This window comes from Fundulus heteroclitus, chromosome 15 (assembly GCF_011125445.2).
Source record: "Fundulus heteroclitus isolate FHET01 chromosome 15, MU-UCD_Fhet_4.1, whole genome shotgun sequence".
NCBI lineage: Eukaryota > Metazoa > Chordata > Actinopteri > Cyprinodontiformes > Fundulidae > Fundulus > Fundulus heteroclitus.
This window is the reverse complement of record NC_046375.1, coordinates 10,217,644-10,229,222: the sequence shown is the minus strand read 5'-3', so window position 1 is coordinate 10,229,222 and position 11,579 is coordinate 10,217,644. Positions and strand designations below refer to the sequence as shown.

Genomic DNA, 11,579 nt, shown 5'->3' with positions numbered 1-11,579 from the left:
AATCTTTGTTTCACATTGGACCATAACACCTTCCTCCCGGGAGGCCTTTGCCTTGTCCCAGCTTCAGATTTTGTTTGTGCCTAAAAGTGTCAAAGCAGGTTGTACTGCCTTGCTTGGCAGTTGGCACCCTTTCATTACATGTTAAACATCTAGTGTTTCAACAATTTCCAGGTTGCCACATGCTTTAAGCCTTGGTGGTTATTTTTGTTTTATAAACACCCTGATGAATTTCCTCTCCACTGGGGGTGACGGTGAAATCCGGACACGGGGGAATAATCTGGGTGATGCATACTGGAACTTGTTTTGACTTGGATCTTGCGAATTAAAAAAAGCTCCTGGGATATCCACAATCTCAACTACAAAAATTTAGAATCAAACCTGTAACTCATTTGTGTCAGACAGGAAACTAGTTCAAATAATGCCACGTTTTTCTGATAACAGTGGTCAGAATTATGCAGCTTGTTTATATGAATATTGGAGCCTGTGCAAGTAATTTTAGCCTTTGTGTAGTAGATATATATATATATATATATATATATATATATATATATATATATATATCTCAAATTCAAACTGCTCTGCACTTATAATTGGAACCATACGGGTTTTTAATGCAGCAATATTACCTGTGTTTATAAATTAATAACAGAGAAGTAGATCAAATGCATTGATCTGTTATGTAAAGCAGTGTATTAGGTTACTAAATTGTGACAAAGGACACAATGTGTCAGATCATTAAATTGATGTCATGCATTAATAGCTGCATTTTTTTGGTAAAGTTTCTTGTAAGTTTGCAGGGACAACATGATTGACTGTATGAAGAGTGACATTAATCTACAGACTAAAAAAAGCTCCAGCTGCTGCTTGTGTTCTGATCTCTGATGTATGAAAACAGCTGTGTTCAAGCTTTGCCTCTTTTATTCTCTTTGTTACAACTCTAAATAGTTATAACTCAAGATATTTACAGCAAACAAATCAACATAGGCCACAAAAGAACATTTCCAAGTGCTGAATATTATTTTATCCAGTGTTAGTGTCTGTCTTCACAAAGTCGACCTAAACACACATTTTAAATGCTGCTGCGTCTGAAAACAGGACACACTGACACAAACAGGGACAGCAGCCACTGAAAAGACACCCTTGAATAATTTTACAGGAACATTTCGCAGTCATTTTCCTTTGTGGAGCTGGGACTTCTTCATCGTTGCCCCCTTTTTGTGCATTTGGTTTCAGCACTTGATCCAGGAACAGCGACGGGGGCCCTTTCACTGTTGGGGCATCTTTTTGGTTTCCTCCACTGGGATTGAACACAGCAATTACAAGATTAAATTGGTTGTCAAGCTCATTGGTCTCTAAGACACTCAAAAGACATCAGAATGTACAGCATTTCTTTTTAAAACGGACTTGGCAGGTGCTCTTCCAGAGTCTTAAGGCGACATTTAAATACTGTAAACTGCAGTTTTCAGAACCTAATCCTTAACTAGTGCAACTGTTAATAGGCAATCCGGCTGTATTTCAGTCTTTACTTCAGTGTGGAGCCTATAGGCTTACAGGATATAGTCTAAGTCAGCCTAAAGGATTTTGTGCTCCTCAAAAACTTCAACCCGCATCTGCTGCACCTACGTTGATTTGACCTTTTGTCCAGACCTGGATAGATCCCTTAGAGTCTTTTTCCACACCTCTGGACAGTTCAGAGTTCATATATCACTTGATTTGTACATGTCGGAGAGAAGTCTGGTAATGGGAACGTTTCCGATGGTCTTTTTGAAGAACACTTCCTCTATGGTGGAGGGGCTGACAGAGCGGAGCGCTGGGAGGAGCAGCAGCAGCTTCCCGAAGCGGCAGGGCTGAGTTGGATACCTGAAAACAATGAAAAGTGTTCTAAAACGGCCACTTACGCATGTTCTGTTTGATCTAAGGCTCACTTGTTGCAAAGAATGGCCATTTAAAACCAAGTTACAATGGTTAAACCAGCTAGGATCCATTAGGCTTAAGTTAAATGTGCATAAAAGCAAGCAACGACAGACTTTTAGTGCCTTACAAACCTCAGATCTAATTTTATGTGGTAGACCAACACAAAAGTGCATAGTTTTGAAGTGGAAGGGAAATGGTGCATGCATTTGTATAAAGCCCTTTTTGATGACCCCTGTACTTTTCAGTTCAACTAATTGGCTTCAGATCGCACTACATTTGTAATTAAAGGCCACCTTGGCGTAATTTAAAATACAGTCCTGTGAAGGCTTCAAGAGTTTTGTTCAAGAACATCGATGAACAAACTGCATCGTGAAGACCAAGGAACACAGTGGACAGATCAAAAATAAGAAGCAGAATGGGGTTGTAAAACAACGTCCCAAGCTCTTAAAAAGAGTACTGCTCAGTGTTAAGATAAGAGTATGTGTCAGGGAGGCACCCAAGAGGCCCCATGGTAACTCTGGAGGAGCTGCAGAGATCCACAGCCCAACAAAACAAATCAGCTGATAGAAATATTGGTCCTCTACTCAACCATTGTGGCCTTTGAGAAAGACCAGAAAGAAAAAAGCCATAGGAAGTCCCACCTGCAGTTTGGCACAAGATAACAAGCAGACAAAGTAAAATCAAGTCAAGCCTTTTAGGTCACATGCAATATGCGTGTGTGATGGAAAGACACTACTTTGCGTTCAAGCTGAATTCTTGCGCTATTTGTGCGTTCACAAAGTACTAAAATCCATCTTGTCCCGCTCCCATCTCAATTGTTCGGGCCTGAATCAAAAACGGTTTGAGCCAATCACGTTACAGTATTATGATTTAAGGCAGGACATGCCAGCTGTGACGAAAGCAAGAGCTGCCAAACCAAAATCAAACATGGCTGCGAGGGAGGGCGCACACGTAGCCGCTGCTATAACATTCGTTTTGTCAGAATCCACAATTTGTTCTTTGAAAAAACAACGGCGACAAGTGCCTTAACCAGCATAAACTTGTGGTTCCTCATGACGATTGCTGCTTACGTTTTCATTTGATACCATGATTGGTTAAAAACCAACCTTTGGGTAGCGGGCACTAGGTGTAGCTTTGTCCAATCAGCTCTGAGAGTTCTGCTGAATGTCCCTCCTTTCCCCGAACGGATTCGATGGGAGCAGAACCAGATTGATAACGTGCAGAACAGAGAGTTCTTGCACGTTACCAGATTGATACACATTAGCAATCTGGCTGGCCAGATTAGTTACTATTATAAATTATTCTGAACACATCAACCACGCTGTGAAGTTTGGTACAGGCAGCATCATACTGTGGGACTCGTGGCCTTCAGTAAAAACAGCAGAGCTTGATGGATTTAAACAACTAGCAACGTAGTTGTAATAGCGGTTTCAAAAAAGTAAACCACTTCTCGTGTTCCTTCCACTTGATAATTACGTGTGCACTTCTGTGTGTCGATCTATCACATGATATCCTACTATAATACAACTGGTTTGTGGCTGTAACATGTACCTGTTAAGGGGTAGAAAAGCTTTTGCAATGCACAGTATGCTTGTTTTTCACCTACCTGGTGTGGATGTAGCTGTTAAGGGTGAGCTGTGCTTCATCTTGTAGTGCAGCGATGGCGCTGGCATTGCGAAAACTTCTTAATTCAGTGCTGCCTTGCGTAGGAACTGTACAAAAATAAAAGACAATGTTTAGGTTTATGCAATATTAACTTGGGGTGGCTCAAGCTGCTTTGACAAATAGCTTCTGGTTGCAACTTGTAAGACTTTGCAGGAAGCTGACGACGCACGCACCCGCTTTGAATGTTACGATGCATTTCAAACAAGCGAACTCGGTCGCGTCGAGGCGCATCTGTCGGAATCTGGTGACCACCTCCTGAAGCGCCTGGATCTCAGACATGATCTTGTTCATCCGCTGAGACTCTGGGTTTTCTGCGTTCATCCCTGTTGATGGAAATGAGAGAAAGGTGTCACCGTGTGGGAATAACACAGCTGCACCAAACAGTCACACAGGTAGATGCAAGAGTGTGACCCGGGCTTTTAGTAAGCTGAAGGGTTTTACATACCAGAGACAGCAAGAAGAGTAGCGGAGTCCACAGGAATTGCCCACTGAGCGATGCCCAGAACAAACAACTCCCTCCAGGCATCCTCCAACAGAATCAGCTGGAAAGAGATTAGTTGCTTAGGACAGCATGAATATATGAACATGTATGACATTTAGGAATAAAAGCTTTTTACACTGTGCTTTTCTTTAATGCGGAAACCTTTTATGTTTTTCCTAATACATCAGAGACACTTATTGCTTATTGGTTTAATATCTCTCATGGTGTTATGCTTGTTTGGAGACATTGACTGTGAATTCTCTTTCCATGTGGTTTCCCCTCCTGCTTCAGGAAAGCCCTTCAGATGTATTTTTAAAAATATTTTTTGTTATTTTTAATTTTAGTGGAAAAAATATATATATTTCAAATGTTCTCTGTTCCACTGTCTGCTAATTAACAAAAACTGTGAAACTAACAGCCTTTATTTTCTACTGTACGGAAGCATTTCTACTATTATTTGTTTTTTTTTCTCCTTAACACTTTGCACTATATATTCAGCAAGTGTCAGAATTGTACTCTATTGCCAAAAAGACACAATAAATGTTGGTGGGTGCACATGGAGAGGTCTGGGCTTTGATTAGCCAAATAGATACATGTATTTCAAAGTGAAATAAGAGGGAGGTAGGTATTAACAAAACCTCTAATATGAACAGCAAACAAACTCTAATATGAAATCCTTGAAATTTTGATGTTATTATTTTGATTTTACATCTGACGCAGCTCATGAATTTAAAGTTTACCTGATCAGACAGAGGCAGGGTGGAGAATGCGGGAACACTTTTGGCCCACTTGATGCTCATGAAGAGGAGGCGTGCTGCAGACTCGCACACGGACTCTGTGGCCACCTCGTACAGGTACATGGGGGTGCCGCTGACCTCATGCGGATACTACCGTGGGAAAAAAACAAAACAACAACCACGTGTCACAGGTCTTAATGAATCGCAGTTCAGAGAACAGTGAGCTACAAAGATCAAATTCCAAGCTCTGGCACCTGATTTTATAATCATTAGTGTTTCTTGTGCTGGATTTGGAACGAAAATCTAATTGGCGGATTTGTGCTTCTTACAGGTTTCTAAATCGGGACAAGAATTTCAGCTTCTAACCTCTGAGGGAGAAAAAAAAACAAACAAACTCTTATTTGAGGCAACTGAAACGGCCTCATTACACTTGAGCATATGTCTTTTCAAGGTCTGTAAGTAGATATCCAGATGTAAAGAAAAGACGGTCACTGGTACAGGATTTGAAGTATTTAGGTGTACTAATGGAGTCACAACTTAGTCCTAAAATATGCTAACAAGTTGCAGGAAGTATTCAGATATTAGACTAATTACAAACAATTTAAACAACTGTACACAGTTCTTTGAGAACTCAGGGATGCATAATGACCATGTCATTGTTAGTTTGTCTTAGGGCATTTATCTTTTTTGTTTACCAATACAGAATGTATTAAATCCTGTTCTGTATTGTTTTATGCCATACACCTTCTGGGAAGGTCAAATGGAAATTGGCCAAAATGGCTGAATTTGCATGATTTACTGATTGTCCCGTTTAAATAAATACAGCAAACTAAGCAGAAATAACTTGTTTCTGGTGTCATAATATTTAAAAATGAAGTCTAACAAATGAAAAACCAGTGGTGACTACTGATGATCTTTGAGTGGCACCAAAAAAAACAAAATCATAATTTTTGGGAGATTTATTATGAGGTATATAATAAATCTTAGGGCCCCTTATGAGTGTCTAACTAAAAAAATCTTTAGCAGAACTGTCTCCCTGCTTGGAATAAAATCAATGTTTGATTTACATACATGTAGTCATTATTTTTCCATTTTATGTAAAATTATTTATTTTCATTGTTGCGTTATAATTATTATTTTGCTTGAACACTGTGTTGTCCCCAGTGCATTTCTATAGTAAAGTCTTTTACTATAGAAATGCAATGCTGCCACCCAGTCTTGACCCTGGTGGCAGCAGAGATATTGTATCTCAATGGGAGATTACCGGTTAAAAAACAGCAGAGTAAAGTAGAGGTGGCCACTTCCCCAAACCCCTTTGGATGGCTCGACTGTTGACATCTTTTAAATTTCTTTATGCTCATTATTTCAGTTTCTGTCAGCTTGAATGAAGAAAAATCAAACTTCCAGTGAAAATAGAACGAGTAAAGCCTAGAATACATTTCAGAACACCGTACCTTGGGGGTGGGTTGCGCTAGGCCCACGATGGCCTGTCTCTCTGGCGTGGTGGCCACTGAGCTCATCTCCAGGTTGTGGGGATCCAGCTGTGTGACGGTAGTGAAGAAGGGAGGCCCGGGCAGCGAGGATCCCGGGAAATGGGTCGAGGAGCCGTTCACCTCTTTGTGGCCCCGGAAATAAAGGGCGACTTGTTTGCGGATGGTGGATGTCCGGGGGCCCCTTTCATGCTGGACGGCTGTGAAGTGGGACAGCGAACACACAGAGTTCAAGGAATAGCTTCTGAAAGACGGAATTGCCTTCTTAAAAAAACAAAAAAAAAAATCTCATCTGCATTCATTGATGGTGCCTGTAGAAGGTGGCTTGCTTTATTTAGGTGTAAAGTTAAGAACTAATACAAAACAAATAATTGGGTTTCATTTGGGGGTCAGAGAATCATGGCCAAAGGTTGTGTGTGGCTTTAAGCAGAATTTTATTTAGGGCACCACTTCCCCCTTAATGCCCATGACCCAACAAGACCCCATTGTCAGAGTTTCATTACAGATTTGGTGGAGTCATGAAGGCAGGTCCAAGTTAATTTGGAAATCTGCAATAATTTGTCAAAATGTATTGGCAAAATAGCTGCAGTGTGCATGAAGGGTGGCCCCCTTTCAGACACAAGCTGCAAAAAAAGGTTGAACTGGTAACATTAACAGTTCTGTAGTTATATAACTACTGGATATTTGTGTCGTTGTTCCTCAATTACAACTGGCACATTTCCACCCAAAAATTGGAAATATAATAAATATTTTATTTTTATACAATGCGAAATTTTAAAATCTCTCTAAAAAAATTTACATTTTAGAAAACAGAATTTGTATGTGAGGCAGGACACAAAACACAAGCAGAGAAATAAATAAAATCTTACATTTCTATCAATAAAGAATACTATCATGGCTGTGAAAAACACAGAGATGCCACACTCCCATCTCCTCCTCTTCCTTTTAGAAGAGACAGTGCAAACACACAAGTCCAAGCAATTAACATATTAAAAGTTGCACCGAGCTGCAACCGACATTCCTTTCAAAACAAGCAAGCAGCAGGTAATTATCAGCTTATTTGCAGCTTTCATTAACAGCCTTAATAAACTTGTTCACCTCGGAACCAAACGCCACAGCATGGCGTGTCTATAGTCACAGGCTGCCATAATTAAATCAAGCCTATTTACCGTCTTTATTCATGTTCACTTCCAGACACTTTTTCAAACGACACGCTCGGCATTGGTTCCTGTGGGTTTTGTCAACGGGACAGCCACCCTGCACAGAGACAACAAGGAAAAGGAGGGGGGGCAAGGAAGAAAACAAGAAAAATAAAGGGTTAAAACGAAATCCTCCTGCTATTATCCTCCTGGGAGGCAAGTCTCCAGGTAAAAGATCGCGCTATTATCTTGCAGTTATGGAGCCCGCTCCCCTGCGGCTCTAGTGCGGCCTCATCCCACATGGATAAGTACTCGATCCCGCCCTCTGCCGCCTTAAATCCTCGCCTGGGAATCATCACATTAGATTGGATTACACCTGATATATTAGAGCCGCGCTGTGTTTAGGCCGGTACTTAATGGTGCAGGCATGACACAATTAGGCTCATCAAGGAAGATTTAACACAGCGACCAAAAAGAAAAAAAAAGGGAGAGAGAGAGAGAGGAAGACATAGAAAGATCCGTGCGTAAAATGCGCAAGCCATGTGTTTTGGTAAAAACATGGTTTTTGGATTGAAAAAAATAATAATTTGTTTATATAAAAAGTGGATGCTAATATAGCAATAACAGCTCAACGTTTGATTTAAAACGTGTATAACCTCAGGCTTGGCGTGGCCGCCTTTTCCTTCTTTTTTTTTTTTTACATCAAAAATTGTTCGTGCCAGTTTTTGAATAGAACGATTTAATCGAACAGGTTCAGCATAAAGTTCTGAGAGGAGTCCTCCTCACCTGTGAGCCCGACTTGCACACGTATGTTCGGTTCCTCCGGATGCTCCTCTTGAAGAATCCCGAGCAGCCGTCGCATGCGTAAACACCGTAGTGTTTCCCTGAGCTGCGATCGCCGCACACTTTGCACGGGATGTCCAGAATCCGACCTTTGAGATTCCAAAAAACATGCAAAAACAAGGCTGAGTCAAGTCAGCTTTAAAGTAATAAGATATCACGGTGTTATGCGATTTTATCCGTGGGCTTTGAGTTTGGACGGTAATATGTTTCAAACTTTGATGTTCTTTGACGGAAGAAGCCTTTTAAAATCAATTGGTGCAAGAGATAAATTGTCCAACGAATGACTTATTTTTGGGTACACAAGAACGCACGCCCAGTTCTTCACCCAACCGTGACCATGGGAATTCACTGGAGCATATTTCGGGAATAAAGTCCGGTGGGAAGCGTCATATCTGAGCTCCCTAAGACAATAGACCGAGGGCGCACAATGGAGACATTAGGGGAAAGTGTTAACTTAATGATTTTCCCCCATTGAACCTCGTCTGACTGCCTGGATCTCGACAAGCTGCCAACTCCACTTCATAATGGGACTCGACAGCTGCTTTATCCCGCAGGTCTATAGGCCCCAGGATTAGGGAGTGACACTGCACTGCGAGAATAATGCGCACCAACTCGTTTCACCAACTCAAATGAAGTGTATGTAAATCGACCTCAGTGTAGATGAAAAAAATGTGATTTTTTTTGTGAAGATTTTGTATTCAAATCTGCTGAAAAAGAACTATATTTGTATGCATATGAGGGAGCTTTTTTTCTTTCTCTCTCTCTCGCTTTGGAGGGAAAAGCCGTCTATGTAATTACACTGACGTTTTGCCACCTGCTCATTGATTCACCAGTGACCCGTCAAAAAGGGTAGCATGGGAATAACTACTAGGCAGCAAAAACAATGACTTCAGGGAAGAGTTATACGACTTCAATTGGCTGTTTATTCAGAATCAGAAGGCCGTGGGGACTGTTTGTCCATAGGCCACCACCGTCCACCTTATAGCCTAGAATAGTCATTTTAAATTACTGGTTGAAAAACTTTATTTTAAAGTAACTTTTATTCCCCCTGAAAAAAATAATTGAATAACTAATCCATATATTAGTATTCCGCTACGTTCTCTCCTTTATATATAGCTGCATATATATATATATATATATATATATATATATATATATATATATATATATATATATATATATATATATATATATGGCCTATATAATGGAAAGAACAAATAGGTCATTTGTAGAGTTTAATTACATTTTAGTGTAAAATAGTTTAAAAAAAGATATACTGCGATTTGTTTCTCCCTAAAAACACGAGGACAAATATTAAACCGCGGTTTCTGACTGTGAATTAAATAATTCGGTGCCGAATTTGGTTGAGGAAAAAGGGGAACTGTATTTAACTGCCCACCGTGGGGGTCCAATGCGTTTCCATTGTGTGCAGTAATTGCTTGAAAATATATGGCATATTCTATTAACGTAATCACCATCAAGGCGTAAGGCTGCTAATATAAAAGGGACTTTGTTTCTGGAGAATATAACGTTTGGTACAGGGAGAAGGACGGGATTCCACATTCAGTTTAAATACTGTGATAAAAGAAACGACAACATTTTGAGTACATTTGGGTAATAATAATAATAGCAAATGAAAAATACAACTGCATGTTAAATTGACTGAAATTTTGTTATCGTTAGTCTTGGAAATATATTTTATTTGGTCTTTTTTAAACTTTGATAGAGTTAATATCTGCACCTTTTTCCATAGGCCTTGTGCAGAGATATTTACAAAAGTCACCATACGCAAAAACGGGACAGATAACTATAAATATACCACTCTAATACCTTTACAACATTTAAGGTTATCTAAGTTTACGATATTAAAGTAATCTGTGCAGATTTTAAAATAATGATTTAGAAAATAGCCGTCATTTCTTCTAACAAAGTTAAATGAAACAGATGATTTAGCTAAAATTAAATACTTCACATGAACAGAATTACCTCGATTCTATGCGAGTTTTTTGTGAGTGCGTGTTTTTTTTTTTTTAACAGCTTACACGAAATTTAATTGAAGGCAACAGGTGGTATCAAGTAGGATGCGTAATTCTATGTAATTATTTCTAATTTGGTCTTTATTGTATTTGAAAAACAAGAACATAGAAACACTTTACGCCTGACAAACTACACATCTGAATCCAACGCATAACATCTTTATGATCATCTGGAATAAACAGAATTATTGCGCAGAAGCTGTAGTGAAAATGAATTTATATGCGCAGAAATTGTAATACTTATTTTTGTTAAAAGAATATAAGGTCAGAGGAAGGCCCTGCTTAGACGGCTGGTTATAGTTGAGAACATCGGGGAATGGATGAGAGAACCTTACTTGATTTGACGTTCAGAATATCCAAACAGCCACTTGTTGAACCAGCGGGTTTGCTCATCATGGATCCTCAGGTCTTTTTTTTTTACAGTCTCTGAAGGCAAACGCTCCCTTTTTTATCTTCTATTTTATGGATAGAACAAGAAAACTATCGAAGCAGACGCCGCGTGTCTTGTTCTTGAGCAGCTAAGAAAAAGTCCAATTACCAACTTGACAGAGACGCGGGTTTCGTTCGAGAGCTCCAAATAAAAACTCAACGCTTGAGCTTGATCTCAGCACTCCTGTCCTTCATCACCGCCGAACTGGAGCCCCGGCATGCAGGAGAGACGCAACCGGGAATCGGTGACAGCAGCGCCCCGGCAGGTCGGTGCGGTGCGCACCAGCTGGCGCGTAAAGTTGGAGGTGTGCGGAGGAAAGAAACCGCTGCCTGCGGAGGATCCGACGGGGCGCCTAGGCTGCTGCAGAAACCGACAAAAAAGGCGCAATTTGGGCTAGAATTACAGGTGAGAATCTGTTGCGCACACAGGGACGCGATGTGACTTTGTGCTGCGAGTTCCCCGTGAATAAGCGTCGGTAATATGTATGAGAAGTGTCAGGGGGGCGGCTGGAGGGTGGAGAGCTCCACTTCCTTCATCCACTTGGCTTTCTACACCAAACTCCAGCCTGACGTCACCGAGAGTGTGAGGGTGTGTGTGTTTGAATGTGTTTGAGTGTGTATGTGTGTGTGTGTGTGTGAGAGCATGGAAGGGATAGAGATGCAAAGTCCCTCGGGAGGAAAAGTTGCTGCATAAGTATTTTTCACACATCTAAAGTAATAGTTTAATTTTTTTCTTCCGTATTTCTAAAATAACCCCAAAGCTAACTGTTTGGAAATAATCATTTTTTTCATGCACTTTACAGACGCCACGGTGTGTCTGTATAGGGCACAGAGATGGTATTCGG

At 40.4% G+C, this 11,579-nt stretch overlaps 1 protein-coding gene across 1 annotated transcript; it reads right to left on the bottom strand.

The window, feature by feature from the left end:
- Positions 1-900: 900 nt before the first annotated feature.
- On the bottom strand, positions 901-11,270 carry nr2e1 (nuclear receptor subfamily 2, group E, member 1). Its single transcript, XM_012867232.3, has 9 exons — positions 10,641-11,270; positions 8,213-8,358; positions 7,457-7,544; positions 6,252-6,487; positions 4,801-4,947; positions 4,025-4,121; positions 3,753-3,902; positions 3,521-3,626; positions 901-1,860 (listed from the first exon to the last, which is right to left on the bottom strand). The coding sequence occupies exons 1-9, from the start codon at positions 10,699-10,701 to the stop codon at positions 1,698-1,700; spliced, it is 1,194 nt and encodes a 397-aa protein (XP_012722686.1). The 5' UTR covers positions 10,702-11,270; the 3' UTR covers positions 901-1,697.
- Positions 11,271-11,579: the final 309 nt, after the last annotated feature.

Coding starts and splice junctions, on each gene's coding strand:
- nr2e1 (XM_012867232.3), bottom strand. CDS start 10,701: ATGATGAGCAAACCCGCTGGTTCAACAAGTGGCTGTTTGGATATTCTG. Junction 4,122..4,800: donor CCCTGCCTCTGTCTGATCAG/GTAAACTTTAAA, acceptor ATCTCTTTCCAG/CTGATTCTGTTGGAGGATGC. Junction 3,903..4,024: donor TACTCTTCTTGCTGTCTCTG/GTATGTAAAACC, acceptor TTCCATCAACAG/GGATGAACGCAGAAAACCCA.